Below are 24,128 nucleotides of genomic sequence, written 5' to 3' on the forward strand. Positions count from 1 at the left end.
TTACCAAATAATGTGTTAGCTTTCAAATTCTATAGACTGTTTATGTTTTGAGATGATAAACAAAGCAACAAAGGGGGAAAGGAATATAAATGGCTGGTCTTAAATGCAAAGTCATTTTAATTTTGAACAGTATGAGACAATAGTCTATTCACCTTGCCTTATCAGAAAAAGCTGCCACTGCAGAGGAAGAAAATAGATGTGTTAGAGTCACTCGAGTTGGAATGCTAGCATCTTTTCATTTACCTCTTCATACTTGTTATAATCTCGCCACAGTTGTTCAATGTTGATCATAGGGTTCACACAGCCTCGCTGATAAACCCTGCGGACAGCTGTTATCCTCTGGTTTTCTGCGTAGGACCCTACTGCTTCACTAAATAGTGAGGCGAGACAGTAATATGTCAGCAAATACACTTTGCAACCTGTATGAATATCAACATTGCATTAATTAACATAAAAGAAAAAATATTGTACTTACACGCCTTTCAAAAAATTGATGTAATCTACCCAGATCTATATAAAAAGCAATCAAAGTTTAGTTTATCATAACCGTTCAGTATTTAACAAAAAATATTTCCAAAAAATATATATAGAAACCTACCTGATATGACATTATTTCCATGCCAATTTTATCTAGAGCAAAATCATATGCTTGAGCCATTTTTTCTCTGTAAAAAATACAGAGAAAATATGGAATTAAATTTGCATGAAAAAATATTATGTTCTATTACTTTAAACAAGCAGGTTATCATACATAAAATACTATTCCAAATTTTTCATAGGGCACAGTCTGACATGCTTCAAGAGGATCTACATTTGGGGAGAATTCCCTGATCAAGGAACCTACTTGTTGCATTTTAAAAGGATTTTTAAAAAGCAGACTGAGATTTGGGAAATAACATAGGGTTTAAAAAGAGCTGAAATAAAGCAGTTTTAATAATATTAAGACATTTTGCTGTTTATTGGCATCCTTACTCTGGATTACATTACTGTACAATCATAAAATTTAAAATACTGGTAGTCCTTGTTCAGGGATTACAATTGAGACAGACAACTCTTATTAAGCAAACAATTGCTAAGTGAATTTGTGACTATGCTTCCAATCTTATTTCACCTTTTCTTTGCTTTACAGATCTAGGAAGGTCATAAAAGTAAGAACTGATTGCAAAGCTATTTTTTCATCATCGATTTAACTGTGAACAGTATTAAACAAGGCAGTCACCAACAGACTATCTGTTCTGCAAGGTGAAGTAAGATTTTAAAAGTAACAATGAGAATGATTACACTTCAAACAACTTTCAGGTTAATTCCAAACTGCTTTAAACTAATGGCTGTCTGGACATTTGATTCTCCAAGGAGCAGAAAGCTTGAAAAAAATTCAGAGTAGTTTGGAGTGAGCCTAGATGCTCACAGACTAACTATAATGACGCCGCAGTTCAAACTACTGATCAAGAAAATTAACTTTGTTGTATCCTTATACCAGAGACACCACTGAGCAATAGGGTAGTAGTTCCAAAATTATTGTTGCTTCTACATAAAAAGTAAAAGCAGGAGGTGAGAAAGAGGGGGAAGAGGGAAGTACTAGTCCTGGATCAACAGTGTTACACCAATACACTCTAAGCAATCCTCCTACAGCGCCGAGTCATCAATTTGTGCCATGGTATGTCCATGTGAAGAATTGACCTTGGCAGAGTTATCTATTTCTTCCTTTAAATCTCAGGCCTATAAGAAGTAGCCAATATATCATATCAACTTACTTATAACTGGGTAGCTTCCCTTTTGTTTCTCGTACATATGAAAGGTAGCACTTCCACAAGTCAATGTGTAAGACTTTCATAAGGCATCGTTGAAACAGCTATTTATATTGAGAGAAAAAAGAAACAGGGGTCCATAAGCAGGTAAGAGTAGATTCTTGAACAAAGTTCCTCAATTTTGAACAAAATACAATGATCATCCTCTACATTTCTTTAAAGAAACTTAGGCAAAGCTTCATGAATTACACTCAGTCTTGGTTATTTTTAACCAGTGTTAAAATAATAGAGCCGTAAACTGCAGCAATTTGAAAGAAAAGATTGACAGTATTCAATACTGGAGCCTTATATGTTCTGATTTTCTTAATGGAAATTTGACTGGCACTTTATACACCTTAAAGCATCAGTGGGACTTCACAGAACATACATACTTTGTTACTCAGATGACTGTGGTGGAATATAAGAATAGCTTTGAAGGAGGGCCAAGGACTCGATATTAATTTAGAGCACAGCTGCATATTTATGGAAGACATTTTTCTAAGTAATCCATGTATATCTCATCGACAAGGTGTCTAAACCAAAGTACTGTCCCCAAATCAACTGTGGCATAGTTTAAGGCTCTTAAGTAGTTTTTGAGGAGAGATACAAAGGCATCCCATTCAATTCCAAACTTTGTAGTGAAAGAGGCATTGAAACCACCATGTTTTATGACATTATCCATTGGTAAATTATATTTAAAACATTTCCTTTTTTAACTTTTTAAAATGAGTCTATTTAAGTAAGATGAGTAGCTTCTGTTTGATCAGTTTTGCTAATTTGCTAATCAGTATTATCTGTATGTGTGCAATGTGTTTTATGGAGAGATCATTACCTACAATAAAGATTCTTGTCTTGTCCAGGAAGGCTTGAGTAATATGAAGATCAAAACAAATATTTTATCAGGTTCACTGTTCCCAATCATTTTCTAGGCTCAATTCAAAAATCTTCTGTCTTTGCAAGCCTAATTCATATTTCTCTCTAAATTGTAAGATTTTAGATGAAGTAGATGCTATATACCCGTGACGGCGGGTGGCACACGGAACCATTTCTGAGGGCACGAGGCATTGCCCTGTCAGCTCCAGCGTGCATGCGCATGCTGGCCAACTGATTGTCAGTCTTGATTTTTGGCCGTTTTTTGCTCTCCTGAGGCTTCCCTCAAAAACCGCCCAACGCGTAAATCAGAAGTTCAGGAACAGTCCTAGAAAGCCTCTGGAGCCTGGGAGGGCGAAAAACGAACCTACTGGGCCTACCGGGAGTCGGAAAACAAGCTATTGCTGGCGTCCAGGGGGAAGGCGGGGAAGGCCATTTTCACCCCTTCCAGGCTCCAAGAAAGCCGTGTGCACATGAGCAGGGCGGGTCATGCATGCATGCTCAGGGGGCACGGTATGGGAGGGAATTAAATTATGAGGGTGGGCACACATGTGTGCACGATAGCCCACACACACTCAAGGTGAAAAAGGTTCGCCATCACTGCTATACACCCTCTTATATTTAAATGTACACTTTCACTTGTCCAATTAAATTTTAAAAACTGATGAAAAACAGATATTTGCAGAAAGACATCGAATGCATGATAAGCCCACTCTAACTGGAGCCTATCTGATTTTATTTCTTTGTCAGGTAAGGCTTGATGCACATCCCATGGTATTTTAACTTTATATAGGTAACAGTTTTAATATTTTAAAGCATGTTGTATTTATGTTAATCTTTATATTTATTATGAGCAATGAACATAATAGACTAAGCACATTGTAGTTTTCCTATGGACAACAAAACAGCTTTTTTAAATTTCTTTTTTTATTTCTTTTTTAAACTTTCCAATGTAGCCTATTTCTTTGGAATTATCTGATGTTAAAATAGTATAAACTATGTCCAATCTTGTTTTGCTTGCATGTTAACTAGAAAACATATACAAAACATCTTTTTATGAATTGTTAAGACAGACATTTTTCCAACTTGGGCAACTGCTTCCAACATGCATAGGAAATACAGTACATGAAGCCAAGTGAGTGAACATGCGTATTTTGAAGCAGCCCCAAGCACCTGAAAACACGGTTGTTTTGATGTTTGAGGGGAAGAGCTTCTTCTATTGTACTCTCACATGACAGTTGTCAGCATGACTGTAGCAGTTACTTTTAAAAAAAACATTTGAGCCAGTGTTGATCCAGGCAACTACCTGGACAAGTCTCTTTAATTTTCTTGGTCAGATTTTGGAAATACTTTGTTACTGCCACCAGGGCTGAGAGACAGTAATTGGTCCAAAGTCACCCTGGTCTGAGACCTTAATCAGTTCATCAAACTGTCTTTCTAACAGTTACTATTGTACACAAATTGATATAAGCAACTGTAGAGGCCACTCTAAGCTCTATTGTCTACTGCTTTTACGTATGTGTCAACCATCATTTCTTCTTCCCAATCCATTGGGCTCTTCATGTTAATAACATATGGTGAAAAATGTTTCCATAATTATCTTGATTATTTAGTAAGTTGTTCCAGAAGTCCCATAAGGCAAAAAGTATAGCTGTGGTTCATACTAGAATGTGAGCTTCAAAGATAACAACTTTGATACAGAAGGATCATTTGTGAGAACAGGAACATGTATGTAGTTGGAATGATTTGCATAATCTTTGGTCAAACAAGCATGTTTTGTATGCATTATTTATGGAAATCATATATAACTTGTGGAAGTACTGATTCTAATACATACAAGGACCAACACATTTAATGACAACCCACTCATTCCTGAAGGTCTCATTATGTCTATACCATATCATAATGCTAAATACTTCTATGAATATCTTAAACACTTTTATACATTTTGCATAACCAACAGCCAGTCTGATTTTTTTAAATTAATGTATATATAGAAGCTTACCTTTTCTACTTTGTCATAATTTTTTGCTTTTATCTGAAAAACAAAACAAAACAAAACCCTCAAATAATTAGGTCAGCCTTTCATCAAATATGAAAAAACTATTTATTAGTTGGAATAGACTTGGCTTTAAAAAAAAAAGCATAATAATTGACAAGTTAATGAAGGGTTTTGAAAAGGCTAGTATTGTTTTCAGTAGATGAGGATATACGTATTGTGAGAAAATATATACTGTGATATATTTCATTCACATTAAGATTTGCTCAAGAATGGGTTATCCTCCTGATAATCAAGCGTAAATAATATTAATGTTAGTTAATAATTAATATTATTAACTAATAACATATTGTATTAATATAGAAGGCAATTTTAGAACTTGTTTCACAGTAAGTTACAGAGTTTATATTCAGATAGCTAGCATAGAAGACAGTAATCCTTTATTAGCTTAAATTCTAACAGAGATTTAAGAACAAATATGTTATTTATAACTATTTAGTGACTTTCTAATAGCTGATTAAGACATTCATTATAGCTGATACTACAGATGCCAAAGCAGCTTTTGGTGTTCATTAATAATAACTATCATTCAAAACTTCATGAAACTGAGATCCCTTGAGTGTTTCAGGATATCAAAACAGCTATTCCCCTCTCTGCCCTGCCCCCAAAAGCTGCTGAGTTACAACATTAATCTAACACACAAATGAAATAAATATTGGAAATGTCTCTGCCATGTAATATTTAAAAGGCTTACATATTTTGGGGGAATACACACTTCAGTAATTTGTTTCAATGTATTGATAAAATATAGCTGATAACTTTCCGTACAGTATTTGATTTCAAAGTTAAAATTAAGATTAAAAATAGAGGCCTTGGGGAGTGGGGGGGGGGAGGTTTCAGTTCAAACTAAAAGTAACAGGGCTTTGGAAATCACTGTGGAATTTAATAGTAGGATGTCCTATGAATGATACATCTTGGAGTTCTGCAACCAAATAGTGAAGAAATTAATGCAAATACTTCAGGAGGTTGCATCATTGCAAAGGAATGTGAAAACCTAGGTATTTGTGCATTTTTTTCCTAGGCAGCATTGTAAACATTAAAGACTAAGCCACGAGGAGGAAGCTTAAAAATAGCACCACTTCCAGTGTCTTTAAACTATATTGGGCTTCGCAGGAGTGAATATTAAATGTCTAAAAAGACAAGTGAAACAGCAGAAGCTAATGAAATGAAAGGCGTCTCTGTGAAGGGATGGAATAACCATAATGATGCTGCCACTGGGGAAGGTTCAGAGTATAGGAAGGCAAGGCAGACTGCTGATTCTTTCAGTCAAGCACTGCCTGCAATCGCTTTCTGGGATTGCAGGGAGGGATTTCTTAGCATTGCAAGGAGGTGCTGGAATATCTGGGACCTTCTGCATGCAAACCTCATGTTCTACAGCTGAGGCTTCAGTGACAATTAAGCAGCAAGGTAAATAATTATCTGCTATAAGCATTTAAACCAGCAGGACACTCAACATCATCTGCAGGCATTTAAAAATAAAACATGTTTAAACTTGAAAGTTTTTAAAGCTGAGAATGCACCAGGGTGAACAGATTCTTTCACTCATCAACATAAAGAAATAGAAAAAATACTTAATATCAAGAAAATGCCATTCCTCTGCAAACACTACCTGCTTAACTAAATCAGACATGCTCAACCCACGGCCTATGGGCTGCATGCAGCTCTGGGCAGCTAATGATGCTGCACAAGGTTGTAAATGTTTAACATTATCATGTGAATTATATAAATATTAACATTATATTTTATATGTGGCTCAGGACAATTTTTCTTTACTCAACGCAGCCCAGGCGAGCCAAAAAGATTGGACTCCTATGCTCTAAATCAGGGGTGTCAAACTTGTTTTGTCATCACTTTTTTCCCCTTCGCTAAGTTGGGCATGGGCATGGCCAGCACATGACACATCTGGCCCATGAATTTGACAGCCCTGCTCTAAATTATCCTGAGCAGCAATTTTTCAATTGGTTACCCTCATGTTTGAAAGCCACACTGTTTTCAGGGAGATTATGAGAACTGTAATCCAATAGATCTTTAGGTATCAAATTATAAAAATGCCCTGAATTCAAAATGTTTGCATGTAAAAAGTGATGTACAGATAGAACATCTCAAAGAATATTTTGCTTGCATTGACTGGCATGAATGCTAATTGTGTGAAAGTATATCAATAATCTTTCAAGCGAAGTGAAGAACTCTATAGTAGAATATTTCCTTTTTTATTATACTATTGTTTTGTAATCTGTAAGCTTTTACTAATTAAAGAATGCACAATTCCCTTAAATATACATCCAAATTGATTGTTTGTAATTCATTGTGTAAGCATAATGCCTTGATATCAGAAATTTCTATCATAATTTTACCTGTGTCATTTTTTTTCCTTCTTGATTTTTTAATTTGTATTGATTGATTTTATTTCATCAGTTAAAATAGACATACTATTATCTTTGGTAACCCTCAGTAGACTTTTGTGGAAAACAGGATTGAAATGAGATGTTTTATGGTTTTGTTTATAGATAAAAGACAGGATATGGGAATATCATTTGTTTTAAGAGAAGGTAATAAGTTGCTAAAATTGTCTATTTTTATTGCGATGAACATGGGAAGTCATTTTTTTCTTTATATTTTTCTTTTCTATTTCTTTCCATTGTCCCTTTTTCTTTTTTGCACTTTGTACTTTCTATTCCTTTTTTTATTAACTTTTAGTATTGAAATTATAATCTTTGATAAAATTATTACTAAAAACAAAGTTCTTTTGATTACAAGATTTTGAGGGCCTTGCCGCTTTATCATTTCTATTTTATTTTAATCTTGAAAATCAAATGTTTGTTTTTATTTTGTTAACTAGTGACTCATATTAAAATTATTCTGGGTCTGCATTAATATTTACTGAAGTAAAGGGTAAGATGTGTATTTGCAATTAAGCTGTTCCTTAATATCATGTATTTAGACAACAGCTAACTAAGAATAGTAACTGCAGGTTCTTACCCCGTTATTAGCATCCCATTATTCATTTCTATAGGCTACTAGCCAAGTACTATTTGCTTTTTACCATTTGCTAAATAGGGCTTAAATCTGAACACTGGATATTCTGTTATTTTTCTTGCTATGTGCCAGAAGAGCATGTAGTTTTATACTCAAAGAGCTCATCTGAACATAGCAAAAAAATGAAAGAATGGGGAAATAAAACTTGCAATCTTCCTGCCCAGAAACCAGCAAAAAAAAACCATCAAGAATCATGGCATATGTCATGATGAGGAATGCTGCCACAAATTATAAAACTGACCTCCCAACATAAAGTCATAGGACCATTGGGGAGTAGGTAGAGACACAAGCATATATGTAATAGCTGGGGGTGTTTTACAGCCTGTAAAGCACCTGTTCTGTGGCTATTGTGACTTTGAGCAGCCATAAAGCAACTTCTCAAGGAAGGACTACATGTACTGAACTTTTTCCCCCCAGTTGAAGTCAAAAGTTATAAATTGCTAGACCTATTTTTATATGCCTTTATTGGATCATTAGCCACAATTAGTGTACCCTTTTCGCTCCCAGGTAATTGCTGTTGTCATCATGCTAACAATTCAATTTTCTGTTAGATAGTGAGAAAACATAGCCAGCCTCTCCCCCCCCCCAACAATCACTGAGCTTTTTCATATATATATATATATATATATATATATATGTATGTATGTATGTATGTATGTATGTATGTATGTATGTATGTATGTTTGTTTGTTTGTTTGTTTGTTTGTTTATTTATTTATTTATTTTGGGGGAGATTCCAGGTCAACATTTGTTAATTGTAACAAAATAACTGAGTTGAGATAAAGTAATAGGCATTTGTATAAACAGGTATTCAAGTAGGGTGCCAAAAAAGCCAACACAGTTCTAAGGCTGCATTAATAGAGGGCTAGAATCAAGAACACCTAAAGTGTTAATATCACTTTATAATGCCTTGGTAAAGCCACATTTGGAATACTACATCCAGTTTTGGTTCACAATTTAAAAAGATGCTGAGACTCTAGAAAGAGTACAGAGAAGAGCAACAAAGATATTAGAGGACAAATGCTAAACACATGAAGAATGGTTATTGGAATTAGGTATGTCTAGTTTAATGAAAAGCAGGACTAGGGGTGACATGATAGCAGTGTTCCAATATCTAAGGGGTTGCCATAAAAGAAGAGGGAGTCAAGCTATTCTCCAAAGCATCTGAGGGAAGGACAAGAAGCAATGGATGGAAATTAATCAATGAGAGAAGCAATCTAGAACTAAGCAGAAATTTCCTAACCGTTAGAACACATAATCAGTGGAACAACCTGCCTCCAGAAGTTGTGCATGCTCCAACACTGAGAGGGAGTGGACAACCATTTGTCTAAAATGGTATAGGATATCCCACCTGAGCAGGGGTTTGAACTGGAAGACCTCCAAGGTCCCTTCCAACTCCTATAACTAAGGAGCCGTGGTGGCGCAGTTAGAATGCAGTACTGCAAGTTACCTCTGCTGCAATTTGACAGTTTGAATGTCACCAGGCTCAAGATTGACTCAGCCTTCCAGTCTTCCGAGGTGGGTAAAATGAGGACCCAGATTGTTGGGAGCAATAGGCTGACTCTGTATAAACTGCTTAGAGAGGGCTGTAAAGCACTGTGAAGCAGTATATAAGTTTAAATGCTATTGCTATTCTATTCTACTTTAGAAAATAGTAAATTTTACTGGAAACCTATGTTTGCAACCTTAATATTATGGGAATTATATCTCACTTATTCTAAGAAATATGCTAAAATATTTATCAGATGTTTAATCCTGAAAATCTGGATCAAAATTGAATTTTTGAATTGAATCAAAATTGGAAAATAACTTTTATTAGTTTTATCTCTCCTTTATTATTTTTTATAAAGCAGCAACTATACATAATACTTCTTTCTCCTCCTGTGATGTGAGTTGGGCTGAGTGTGTATGACTGGCCCAAAGTAACCCAGACAGTTTTTCATGCCTATGACATGAAAAATTCAGTCTTTCCTGGCCAGTACCTTAAATAGAAATATTGAGTTTCCAGAACTATATATTGTTAATTATATAATAATTATATAATAAGTTCAGAGTTTGGTACATTTTGCCTAGTGACTAGAGGCACTTTCTGCTTAATGACCAGTCATTTAGTGACTATTTGAAATTATGACACCACTGAAAAAACTTGGCATGTGACCAATCCTTGCATTTGTACCCAAGGTCATGAAATTGTAAGCCAGTTGCTTAGCAATCAGTTAACAAGTTAGTGTCCTGTAATGTTATAGCTTGCCACATGCAACTTCTTCATCCAGTGTCTGACAAGCAAAGTCAAGGGGTAAGCCAGTAGCATGCTGCAAATCATGATCCTATGATGTCTCAACACACAGCCACAGGTGATTTGCTTAATGACATGACAGTAGCAAAAAGGATTGTTGAATTAGGTATGTCCACATGATACCTAACTTAATGACCACAGTGGCTAATGTGTCCCAGCTGTGGTCCTAAGTCAAGAACAGCTTGTATAGTGAAATATACAAAATTATTTTTTACTACTGATTTATTGTGGTTGTTACTTGGAACCAGGTCTAAGGTCCAGGCAATAGATCAACACATTAAAAGTTGATTACTTTATTGCAATACTTATGATACCTATAATACAGGAATCTCCCCAGGTTGCTTGCCTTGAGAACAGATAAGATTCCATGGAATCGGTGTGTGTGTGTGTGTGTGTGTGTGTGTGTGTGTGTGTGTGTGTGTGTGTATCAATCCTGGATCTCTTATGGCTGCACAACAATTCAAGTCTAACTCCCTACTTGCTGGACATTTTCCAACAATAAGTAAGATATTTCTATCTCTTTCAAAATAAAAGAATCTAAGTGTCTATAATTGTCCTGGGGATTCAAAGCCAATGTCCAGTCAGATCTAAAGGGAATCTAGACACCTATATCCTTAGGTAACTTGTTCCCTGATGGACAAAGATAACTTGGAGATTCTGAAAGGAAGCTGTGATGTGTCTGGAAAGATTATTAATGATTAGTTAATTGGCCCATCCCATAGTTTCCCCATCATTAATTTACCCACCGTATCCTATGTCTCACTGCTTTTCCACTACTTCACACCTGTTCTAGATTGCGCACCTGCTTATTGGCTACTACCTAAGTTAAAACCTTACACCTGAAATAACGTTTAACAAATTTAATCAAAATATTGTTATGTTATTAGGATTCAGTCTCTGGACACTCATGAAGCTAAGTAAGATTACAAAGAAACTGGAGAGGTATGAACCAACTTCAGCTAACAGTCTGCTGGACTAATGAAATAAGATTGTCTTAAGCCAATTATCACAGTTGCTGCCTCCTCCACACCATTAACTAATTATAGCCATAAAATAAGCTGAATTTTAACTAAGAGCAGATTATTCTTAATAAATCACAAAGATTACAAAGTTCTACATGCTTTAAAGAACTTATTATAAGCATGGTTACTAAATAGTAATTGTTACTGCATCTGTACAATGAATTTAGTTGTTTGGAGTGATGAATAGACTAATAAAACTATGACAAATCTATGAGATTATTTTAACCTCTTGTAACAATAATAAATCTGAAGCCTTCTTTGCAGTTAAACAACCATCTATTTTAATATATGACAAAGACGTGGGAATGAGAATGCTTTAATAGCAACACTAATCTAATGGCTGGCATCTTTATTCTTTTGTCACGAATAAAATGGTTGTTCTTATGCTTGATAGTACAAAATCAAGCCCTGAACCATAATGGAAGTCAATTATGGGAGATTAATCCTTTTATTGACAAGGATTTAATATTTATCTATCATATTCTGCATATAGATTCCTGGCTACACTCTATTTCACCATGTATCATTTTTTTCTAATTACCCACGAATTGATCGAATTTGGGTGCTGACTACAAGACAATAAGTTTGACAGATTTCCTTTAAGAAGAATCAAGCAAGTTGCAACTATTTGTTATTCAAGGGACATACTTCCTATGAGGTCTATAACTTCTTCAATATTTATGATTTTGGAACAAACTGCATACAAACAAAACTTGAAGTTGCTTATGTTTGGAAAGAGCATGCTGCTTATATCTGTAAACAACTATGTTTAAAGTAATTGAACTGAAATACTGACTTATCAAGAACAATTCTTACAACCTAGGACACAAATTGTTGCGTCATCACGTTGTTATGTGACATATCGTGTCTTTTTCCCTTTACTAAAACAGGGGTGGGCGTGGCCATGGCCAGCGTATGACGCTTCCAGCCCAAGTTTGACACCCCTGACCTAAGAGAATTTAAGCACTCATTATGGATGGGAACCACGATGCTCTAACTCGAAGACTTGGTGCTATTCCTGAATACTCAGATTGAATTACTAGCAAATTTAGTAGCAAGTTTTCTTCCTTATTCCGCACTAGTTCTTATAGTTCAATTTTAGTGATAGTTATAACACAACATAAGTCTCTTCTAATAGATTTGTAACCTATTAGCAAGAATCATATATCATTACCTGCTTTCTGACTTAAAAGGAAATAATCAGTAGCATGTTATAGAAGAGTCTAATATCTAAACCAGATTTCTACTTGAACAAATTAAAGATATTGATTTGTTATAGCCTAGGAAATCTGGAGGGGCAGTAAGACTATTGCCCTGTAACTATTCTTATCTGATGTAAAGTTGATTTCTAGAAACCAGAAAGATACTAAGCAGTTATAATCGTAAGTAATCTATCATATGAAATATATTTTCTTCCATTCTTACAATAGAACTTAAATGCTGAATTTTCAATATGAGTAAAAATATGGGGTTTGTAGCCATTGTATGTTGTATATTTGGGGTGATTTTGAAACAGGACTAGAAAAATATATGGAAAATACAGCTAGTAGTCTAGGTGATTATATATTGTTACTATAAACATAGTCAAGTAACATGAGGCAAGTTTAACTAGCATGATGCAAGGGCAACTGGATGTTCAAAGCTTCCACATCATGTTACTTTTTTCATATTACTAAAATGTTATAGAAGTAGATCCGTTAGATATTGACATTATTTAGACCTAACCTACTCACAAGCTTACTATGCTCTCCTGCCCAGATTATTTTTAATTATTTTCCTTCTTTTTATCTCTTTAGAACATACTTCTATTATCTCTCCAGCACTCCGGATTACTATAAACACAATATACATTACTCCTTCTGTTTTAATACAAACATTGTTAGGTTTCCTTTCTGCGTTTTTTGAGCTTTTCTCTTGGATTATTTATTTTATAGCAGAAGTTACAAAATATACTCATTGCTACAGTTTGAGATTCTGGAAAGAAGGGGCAGAGTGAAGTTAGCTGTAACAAAAATTAAATTATCCTAACAGTTTTCATTTTTGATAGATTTTATTGAGGCAGACCATTTAAATATTCTTTGTCTCTTCTTTATTTTGCAATGTTGAACATCGCAACCTTTTTTCCAAGATACATTTTCAAATATAACCATCTGCTTGCTATAAATTCTAACCTAATACAATGAAGTAGTACTTTATAAACTATCTGTGAAGTCATAGACTGTATATTGCATGGACAATTGATCTATAAATACAGTGTGTACATTTAAAAGTAGAATTTCATTGAGCAATAAAGAACTAAATAACAATTATATTTTGAAAGACAGAAATATTAACAAGAAGGAAATGACCATCCTCAGCAATAAGATAGTTTATTCATAAGAATTAGGATAAATTATTGAATATAGGAAATTTATCCATGATACTATCCGAAAGTGATGGTCATTATCTTTGACATCAGACCATTTTACATGAAAAGTTCATTATACTATTTTCAAACATCCTAACATTGGCTATAAATAAAATTCAGAGCTGCGTTTTAAAGATTTTTGTTTTCAAAAATAGACATTGAATTTGCAGAAGTTACTAGACTCCAAAAGAAAACTTAATCAACACTTGATCATTTCTATGCCAATAGAACTGCCAATAGTCAAAGAATGACCAATTCCTTCAATGGGAGGTTATCTTCCATGTTTTTTTCAATATTTATTCCAAGTCACTAATAGAAAATGACTATTCCATCTTTGTTCAGACTTGCTAAAGAAATATAAAGTACACTTGATGTGCCCTATTCATGTATCTCAATTATCATATCTATCTTGAATACTCTAAAGGTTCGCTGGACTTTGTTAGTTAGGAAGAATAAAAATAACTGAAGCTTGAGTTGTGTAGCATGCACGGAAGGTATTAGGTTTGTGTATAAACTCACTATCCTGCCACTATAAGGTTTCATTATAATCGTATTTTACTTTTACAACGGAACTGCCAATATGCATTTTCCAATTTGTACTGTTCTACAGTCTATCTACATTTTTACAATGTGTGGAAATAGTGGTCATTTGCCTAATGTTGCTATCCATTGGTGATGTCAGGCAATAGCAATTCAATAGTCTGCAGCAGGTTTGTCAAGAGAAATGGGAAAATGCTCTCTCCTGACTCTTGGTGAACCTGCTCAGCTTTGCAGGCTCTCTTTGAAACTAGCAGTAGAAAATAATCTGAAATGGAGGAGGTGGCTTTTCTCCTTCCAGTGACGCTGTGAAAGGGAATTAAATATTACATATTATCTCTATTGTTGTATGAAATTCTTACCTGTCTCTCATACAAGATATGAAAAATTATTTTAAAAAGTTATGGTTCCCAACTAGTGTTCTATAATATTTTTAAAAAATATTTTTAAAGAATTAGGACTAATGAACAGAGGAAGTGGAATAGAACACTAAATGTTTCCAATAATTGATTTATTTTTATCTACAATACAGAGTAGGAATAGGCCAAGACCAACTTTGTACTCAATGTAAGAATCTAAATTAAAACTAATTTTTTTTCATACTGACAGAATGTCCCTTCTGAAGGGAAGCTTACCACCTCCCTAGTTAGTTCTACTGCTGAATTGCTCCCAGTGTTAAAAAAAATTGTATCAAAACAACCTGTCAATTCCTCTTCTATAAATGCAGAAAAAGCACTTAATCTTGTATAGCAAAAGAAAAAAATAATTATGAACATAATTGATACTAGCTGATTATTTAAAAATAATTTAGAAGAACTATAATTAGAACAATAATCTTGGCCTAAACAAGAGAAATATTCACAATATTCTGTTTATGGATGATAAACAGAGAGATCCCTTATTAAATTGCCCAAGTAATGCCAAATGTGTATGGCAAATGAAAGAGGTTAGTGAAAATACTATACCTGAAATCAATGTAATATGCAAATGATTCTACTGCCATTCATCAACACTTACAACACATTTATTACAAGTCATATTTTTGCATGAGCAAAATTGCTATCGAAGTTGAAATGGGAAGAACCATCCATATTTTTTAAATGGTTGAAATGTAAAGAATCAACGATCATGTCACAATTTCTCATAACTACTTTTGTATTCCCTACATCTAAATTAGCGTGTCACCAAAGCACAAATATTGCTGCAAACAAATTTTGAGAAACACTAAAATATGGGAGAGAATTATGTTTATTATCAAAATTTAAAAAACAAGTAATTATTTACAGCATGGAAGTTTGGTTAATTCTATAATGTAGAATGACGTAGAATTAGGTATATATAAAAGCTATGGAGCTTTTATTCACACATTTGTTCTTTTATTTTAGTTTGCAAAATAGAACTTATACTCAAGTGTTTCCAGCAAATTGATGGAATTTGATATATTGATACATAAATTGTGCCCAAAATTTTAAAAAAATATTAAGAGAGAACTTAAAAGTTTTAGATATATCACACAAATATTTAAATGTGATTTGACAATATGTTACAGTTCATGAAATGCAAGGAGCTCAAAGTATGTAAATCAAGAGTACTCATGTACAGTAATTAAGAAACTTGCCCCATTTCTAACAAATGAAGATGTATAAAAACAGTATGAAAAAAGGAATTAATCTAGACTGACAGAAGATGCAGCAAAGGGGAGAAAGACAGATAGTAACTTGAGATGCATTAGACAAAACATTTATTGATTCTGAATATCTGTAACTGTTCCAGAATTTGGTGGCCTACTATTCACTCTTGAAAACAAGATATAATTTTATGGTATTTAGGTGTGTAAATGAAATGTTTCAACAGCATTCTCTTTAATGTTTTAGTCTGTACTTATGGTTGATGATGAACCGTGTTTCTGGGATTTTAAACTAACTACTATGGATTTATGAATGTTAAGGCTTTGGCTTTTGAAAATCAATGTCCAAGAGGATAAGTCTCATATTCAAATTAAATATTTTATTTAAAATCTTTAGTAGAACAGCATGATATTTACACTACATATTAGGCTAAATGTCTATGGCGATTCTCAGTCATCCAACTCATAGTTGTCCCAAAAGTGCTTTTTCAAGAGGCAACTGGATTTTCTTGGTTTTCTTTGAAGAAGTTTTGCTTCTCATCCAAGCTTCTTCAGCTCTTACTGGAAGGAGGGGATTGGAAGGATGTATACTCCTTGCAGACAGCTGGTCATTTGCATTATTTTAGAGTTGTTGAGGCCATGTGGAGGTTTATATGCAATAATAAATACTGCACCTGTAGGTAAACCTACAGGTGGCCTCAACAACTCTCTTGAAAAAGCACTTTTGGGATATTAGTCCAAGTCTGACTTACAGTAAAAATTGCTGCTCATATTAAATTGAAAAACATTAATGGATTTTTTTCATAGCGGTTACATTTCTATTTTAAAATACCTTTTACAATTATGACTGCTTATATGCATAGTAGTATGAAAACATCTACCTTGAATATTATAAATGTATAAGATAGACTTGTATGAACAGTGCAGGAAGGACTTGCACTTAAATTATTTACATTTTAATACTAACAAAATAAATATACTAAAAGGCATAATAGACATAATATATTTCAGTATAGTTCATTAAGTACTGAATCAAAATGAGGGAATGTTGCAAGAAAATAACATGCACAATCTATAGCACTATTTTTAAGTGTTCCCACTTCTCTGTTTTTTGTGGGACTTACATACCCAGTAAAAAACTACTCACATTTCACTGAGTGTTTAGGCTACATAAGGCTTAGAGAACTCTTTTCATGTATAAGATGCTCATATTATCTTGACATGAAAAAAGCCAAGAATATATTAAATTAGTGTGACTGTTAATCCACAATTCGATTGGTATGGCCCTCTAGACAGACTAATTTAGCAACATTTTCTTTACTCCAATCCTAAACTTTACAGTATAAAATGATTAAATCTAATCTTAGTCTTATTTGTAAACTGAGGACACTGAAAATTTACCAAAATATTCCTCTCCTTAAAATAATTTGTATCATTTTTCAAAATTAATTTCAACAAATAATTTGTGTTATTTGGTAGAATAGTTTTTTTCTGTTTCTCTTAGCCGTCATGGATGTATTATTTTCACACAGCAATAAACGTAATTCAAATTCAATTTACATATGAATAAAAACCAATTATTTTTTCTTACATGACTAGCGTAGAAGTTCATTTTTAAAAAAAACATGTTTTTCTCACACACACAATCATCCTTTGCAGTCAGAATAGTATTTATTCAGGAAAGCAATATATCCTGAATGGAACTGTGGAAATGTAATGAAGTAAAATAAAAACTTGTGCTTCTTGAACAGCAGCTTGTGTGTTGCATGATAGTTTTCAACTGTGATTTTCAAACCAGTCTTTAATTTGAAATGGAGACTTGCTTTTCAGAAAATAACAAGACTTACAATGTATGCTGTAACCACAGACGTTGAAGATACAGTAATGTATGTATCACCCCAAAGTATGGAAAAACCTTATTGCTACAGTAGTTATACAGAATAGATTAGCTAAACAAAATCTGTTTGGAAATGTTTAATAGACAAAAAGATAAGCTGAAATTTAATATAGAAAATGTTAATCAAATGATATTTGGGCTGATTAAAATATTAATTCAAAGCCACAAAGAATGAAATAATTTATATTCTACACATTTTCACAAAGCTAATTCTGCATATTAAAATAACTGAAGACAATTAAGATTGAAATTTTGTAAAAAAAAAATGACAAAATTTTTACATTTACAACATATACTATCTTTTTACATATTCATGTGAAACTCAAATATTGTGCATTGCAGAATATGAGATTGAAATGTTATTACTTTCACACATGCCATTGGATACAAGTTAATTTTATTATAAACAGAATGAAAGTAAAACTAAACAATATTTGAGCAGAAAAGTTTTATACTGGTATTTGAAATAGATAGCATAACAATAGTCTAAACTTGATGGCAAGAAAATTGAAACCTCAAGACCATTTCTGAAAAAAAGTCAAGTAAATGTGTAAGTTGGCTTTAGCTCACTTGTGTATGGATCTACATTACCCCTTGACTCTAATTCATGTTTATCAGCATGGCATTATTTACCCCTTTTTTAATGTGAAGTGTATCGGTTACTATACATGGAGATGAGATAAAGGGATTGCAGTACATAGTAGCTTATTCTCTTATAGAATATCCTGCAGAATATTTCTTTTCCATGTGAAAGGCTAAGGCCTTTTACTTCACACTTTCTTCCCAGCATCCCTAAATTCAGTATTACCACCACCTTTAGTCATATAGGAAAACCTTCAGGACACTTACATAAACATGGATAAATATCCTAAGGCAGCGGTGTCAAACTCAAGGCCCGCAGAATCCTTGCATCTGGCCTGCAGCACTGACCTGGAAATAACAAAGGACTGGCCTGCGGTGCTCCTGCTAGTGAAAATGGAGCTCAGAAGGGCTGTTTTTGCTGGCAGAGTGCTCAGGACACCACAGCTGACATGAGTGACATCGAGCTGGCCATGCCCACCCTGACTATATCCACCTACTCCCCTCAGATTAAACACAACCCTGATGCAGCCCTTCATGAAATTGAGTTTGACACCTCTGTCATAAGACTAGGATTTGAACAAAAATTATTATGTCAAAGTAGAGGTAGTAAAATAACACTAAAAGTCGCATCAGGGGTGTGACAGCTTGTGTGCATGCTTATAAAACTTTTGGGGGTAATCTGAGCCGGTCCATTTGATTTTCAGAAAATACCGTATTTTTCGGTGTATAAGACACACCTTTTTTCCTCAATAGGCTGAAAATCTGGGTGCGTCTTATACAGCGAATACAGCAATATTTTTTTTGCCTCCCAAAGCCCCGCCCCTTCACCAAAATGGCCGTGCTTAGCCTTATGGAGGCTTTCAGAGAACTACTAGGGGCTGGGGAGGTCAAAAATGAGCAAACAATGGGCCGTTTTTTGCCCCCCCCCAGCCCCCAGCAGAACTCTATAAGCCTCCGTAAGGCTATGCATGCAATTTCTTTGACAAAAAATGGGCCCGTTTTCATGAAAAATGGGCCGTTTTTTGCCCCCCCCAGAAGCACTCTGCAACCGCCCCCCCAAAGCTATTCATGCCTTTTATTTGAAAAAAGGGGTTTTGGGGAGGTTTGCAGAGTGCAAAAACTTTTCCCCCCACTTTTCGGAAAGCTCTTTAGTTAGAGTGATTGATGAGAATTACATTGATCAAGCGCTGTGCCAGCAGAAACAGGTGCTGCAGGTTGTCAGCGATTTCCTTCTCCAGCACATGGATAAATACACCTGGAAACATCTACCTACCTACTCCCTCACCCCTCCCTCCTGTATTTCTCTCTCTCCCTCTACCTACCTACCTACCTACCTACTGTATTTTTTTCTCTCTCTCCCTCTATCTACTCTCCCTCCCTCTCCCTCCCTACCTATTGTATTTCTCTCTCTCTATCCCTCTATCTACCTACCTACTTTTTTAAAAAAATTGCCTCTTCAAAACCTTGGTGTGTCTTATATTCCGGTGCATCTTATAGTCCGAAAAATATGGCATATAAAATATTACAAGCTCATGATATGAAATCTGGCTATGCATCATTGCATCTATGTACTGAAAAAAATAATCTTATTTATTAGTGCAATATAAAACAGAAGTGGTGTATAAAAATTCTTTACATGTTGGGACTTGATGCTTTAAGTCTATATGATTTCATATATATCATCTTTGTTTATGTTTATATTTAGCAAATAAATGCCTATAGTAAGATTTCAAAAAGTAAAATACTGTTATATCTACAATGTAGAAATAATATGGGATAGTTAAAGCTTTGCCATATTATTCCATATAAAACTAATGCAGTTTGCAGAAGTCAAAACAAAAATCCAATTCTATTTGGTTCTTGTCTTTATCAAATAATTAATTTAATCAGGAAAAGGTCAGTTATATTAACTGCTTCAAAAACACAACTATAGTTAACTTTTAAATAACACTAAAATTACTGTTGGAAAAACTGCATTTAATATCTAGGCTGCATTTCCATATACATTATTTATACATGTTCATACAAATAAAATACTCATATATTAACACTGAAAATCAAATTGAAATAAATAACTAATGAACAACTTACTAACATATAGAGTATTAAAGGCATTTAAATAACTAATCATCTCTTTTTCAAGAAACTTGGAAGAATCGCTGGCATTGAATATGGTTCCTCCAAAACCTTGAATTTACTCCAGATTTCATTAATACATTTTCTACCATACAGCAAATTTAACTATTTAATGAATATTAAAATAACAGCATCATATTGTCTGAATACTTGATATATAAAGTGTATGCTTTCAAACCTTGAGAAACTCTGGTTTTATTATACATCTTTTAACGAAAATGCTTTTCATTCTCATTTATTGGAAAAATGTATGTAATAAATGTTTAGCATATTTACCTTATTTAACATTCAAAGATATTATATATTAATATTTGCCCAAACAAGAAACTATCCTCTCCTCCATTATATGGAAGCAAAATGGCTATTTGTAGTCACTCTCTGGCAGTTTTATACATTTCGGGGAGGAGGGTTTAATGGATGCAATCATAGCACTTTTCCTTTTACTCCCCTCTTTAATTCATCCAAGCTCCTTCCAGGAACACTAACAGAATTAGAACGGTCTCCTTTGAGCCTCAGGAAGTGAAGAGGTTTAGTTGCTCCTTTCAATCCCATTGAAACTGCTACTATCCAACTCTTAAGAACAGAATGTTAACACATAGTAAAGAGGAAAATCTGATCTGTTGTATTTTACAAGGATGAAGCAAGTAGAATGCTTACCCATACCCCCTAAACAGAATAGTTTCACAATGTTGATTACAAAACTGGGCATTGGTAATATATTAAAAACACCTGACAAAAATGAAGAGATGGGGATAAAATGGGACAACAACCTTGGCCTAACTTATTTGAAAGAGCAGATGTATACATTCTTATGTTTCTATTCAGAACTGCAACAGTATTTTAAACCTGGAAACAGTTTGAAAACACTGTAGGCAAAATGCTATAGTGATGCTAGAGGTAATGGCCCATATAATTTGGATAATCCTGTACCCACCAGCTTTAAATAAAATGGACTTGCTAAAGTCTAGGTGAATAGATTACATAATTGGGCCTTCCTAGCTATACAAGTCTACATGCATGCAAGTTGAAGCAATTTTAAATACCTAAATAGGACCAAGATAAATTCCTGACACATAGGATATTGGTCGTAGTTGAGTCCAGATAGTAAGGTAAGAATCTAAAAGAGGCAAACACTTGGTGCAAGTTTAAAATTGAGAAAGAACGTGTAAAGGAATGTTGGGTAAAAAAGAAACTGGAATACAGTCAGAACTTTCAAAGGGCACGGGGAAAGGAAGAAACATGAAGGAAAATCACATTGAGATTCAACCCCTTTCCACTGGATTCCACTGTTGCAGAAAGGAACTAAGAACCATTTTATTTTCCAGCAATTATCACCCTCTATTCTACTTAGAAATACTTTTATTTGGGCTTGAGTGTGTAGTATATAAGGAAAGTTGTTTTGCTCTGTTTGATTCTAACATCCTGCTTCAAGTTAAATCTGCTAAGAAACAAATATATGCAGAAAACCAATATATTGTTTTGCTTTACTTCAAAACCTCAAGTTGCACATCACTACCTAAAACTATATAAAATAAAAACTTGAGTAGGCAGAAGAATATGAATAGCAAATGTTTAGGCATAATTTATGAAGAATTTGCAAGATTCTACTCACACATTTCAAGAAATAAAGTATTCCTAATTATAGCCATATTTCAATCATATATCATAAAGGACTAGTACTTTGTAACATTTCAATGCTATACTGAAGAAACCAACCTGTTAAGTACTGTGTTGTAAAGATAGAACATTAGATCATAGATCATTGTGAAATTTCATGTTCCTTTCTGGAAAGGATCATGTGATCACAAATGTAAGATGGTATTTACGTATAAGAATAGAGACCAGATTGAGAACAGTTTATATTAAAAGTACAAAATGTATATAATCAGGCTGAAGGTGCTGTCATTTGTCTTGCATAAAATGTTCACGCAGATGTATGAAAAATCCAAGTTATCAGGAAAATATTGTCCAATATATATATATATTATTATTCTTCCCTAGAAAACTACCTGAAATACACAATACACAGCCTTCCTGGAAAGGAAATGTTCTCATATTCCAATAACTTTTTTTAACTGTACAGGTGAGAATACCAATGACCTTGTTCTTTTAACTAGGCAGATATTACTCCATTGGACTAGATGTCTCATATTTGCAAAAACTTTCCACCTTCAGTGAAAATATATTGCATATGTTCAGTGTACTAAAGATAATCCTCAATTTACAACTATTTGTTTACTGACCGCTTGAAGTTACAATGGTAGTGGAAAAACTGACTTCTGACTGTTTTTCACACTTACGATTACTGCAGGATCCCCCTGGTTATGTAATCAAAATTCAGACACTTGGCAACGGGTTCATATTTATGACAGTTGCAGTGTCCCAGTGTCATATGATCAACTTTTGCGGCCGTCTGACAAGCAAACTCAATAGGAAGCCAGAGTCACTGGTACTAATTTAACTGCAGTGATTCACTTAACTGTGGCAAGAAAGTTAAATGGGGCAAAACTCACTCAAAAACCGTCTCACTTAAACAACATAAATTTGTAGTCAGTTGTAGTCAAAAGTCAAGGACTACCTTTACAGCCCTGTATAAATTTTTCTTCTGTTTCTTTGAACCCATAAGCTTTATATAGAATTAACATACCAGGGGTTGTAACACAAATACATACCTATTTCCCTGGCTCAGCTGATAAGGAGGAGAGCCTGTGGCTTAGTGGCTAATACAACTGCCTAATATGTAATACAGCCCTGGTTCGAATCCCAGTAAGGGTATGGCTAGCTGATGAGAGCTAAATAGCTTGAAATAGATCTATACTAGTCTCTATTTATTTATCAGCACAAATACAATACAATTAATATTCTACATACATACATACATACGTACGTACGTGTGTATGTGTGTGTGTGTATGTATATATGTATGTATGTATGTATAATATTAATTGTAGGGGTTTTCTAAGAAAGCTTAACTAACAGATAGCGGAATATGCATTAACGAATGGAAGGTATTTGTGAAAATGCAGCATTTTATATCACTGAGACCTACTTCATGCGGAGATGATTAAATTGCCATAAAATAATTTATGTACAGTAGATACAAAAGAATAAGTACTCTTTTTAATGTCTCTTTATTTTTTGAGGGGAAAAACAATCACATTCATAACACTATGTATAATTAATACAGTTAAATAAGGCATATTTAAAGGAACCATAATTTCTGTAACACTAAAACGAATTGCTGAGATGAAAATTTTGGGATAAAATATATATATTGCCAAAAACAGGACAGGAAAGTATTATTAATCATATATAATGGTTGAGTCTACATATTGAATGTAAAGTGCAATAACTTTCTTGCTAAATCAGAATGATTTTGATCAGCATTTTGTTTCCGTTGATGGAAAACTAGATCCTATGAAATTCATACAACTATGATGAGCCTTTTACCATATCATAGTTATAGGTAATTAATAGTATCAAAACTGCAATATATATTGAGGATTACAATATATTGAAACCAAGGGACAAAATTAACTCTTTAAATTGAGACAATCTGCATTACATAAATAAGGGCAGCTATTAGCTGCTATGCAAGAAAAAAATTTCTATGCTTTGGCCATTTTGCATTTTTGACCATGACTCAAAATGCCTTTTCAATTTGCACCATTAAAACTTCAAGTATCCAACTCATCAGTTTATATTTAATTCAATATAAATGTTCTTCTACCATTGATTTCCAAAATATAATTTTATTATTATTCTGCAATAATTCTTTATTTTTTTCTTTAGCCTTTATTATTTATTTATTCCTTATTCTACAGTAAGACCAGATTTGATCTAAACAGGTAAAATCTAGAGCATGAAGATTT

At 33.8% G+C, this 24,128-nt stretch overlaps 1 protein-coding gene across 1 annotated transcript in view; it reads right to left on the reverse strand.

Moving 5' to 3' along the window:
• The window catches only part of CSTF3 (cleavage stimulation factor subunit 3), a 67,654-nt gene that overhangs the window by 23,554 nt on the left and 19,972 nt on the right, over window positions 1–24,128 (reverse strand). Inside the window, exons 4-8 of the mRNA XM_081936167.1 lie at window positions 4,663–4,695; window positions 1,755–1,852; window positions 599–665; window positions 476–510; window positions 244–370 (exon numbers count right to left, since the gene is read on the reverse strand). Coding sequence (XP_081792293.1) covers window positions 244–370; window positions 476–510; window positions 599–665; window positions 1,755–1,852; window positions 4,663–4,695 — 360 coding nt within the window. The remainder of the gene's footprint in view (window positions 1–243; window positions 371–475; window positions 511–598; window positions 666–1,754; window positions 1,853–4,662; window positions 4,696–24,128) is intronic.

This window comes from Natrix helvetica (assembly GCF_964273705.1).
Source record: "Natrix helvetica genome assembly, chromosome: 1".
Taxonomy (NCBI): Eukaryota; Metazoa; Chordata; class Lepidosauria; order Squamata; family Natricidae; genus Natrix; species Natrix helvetica.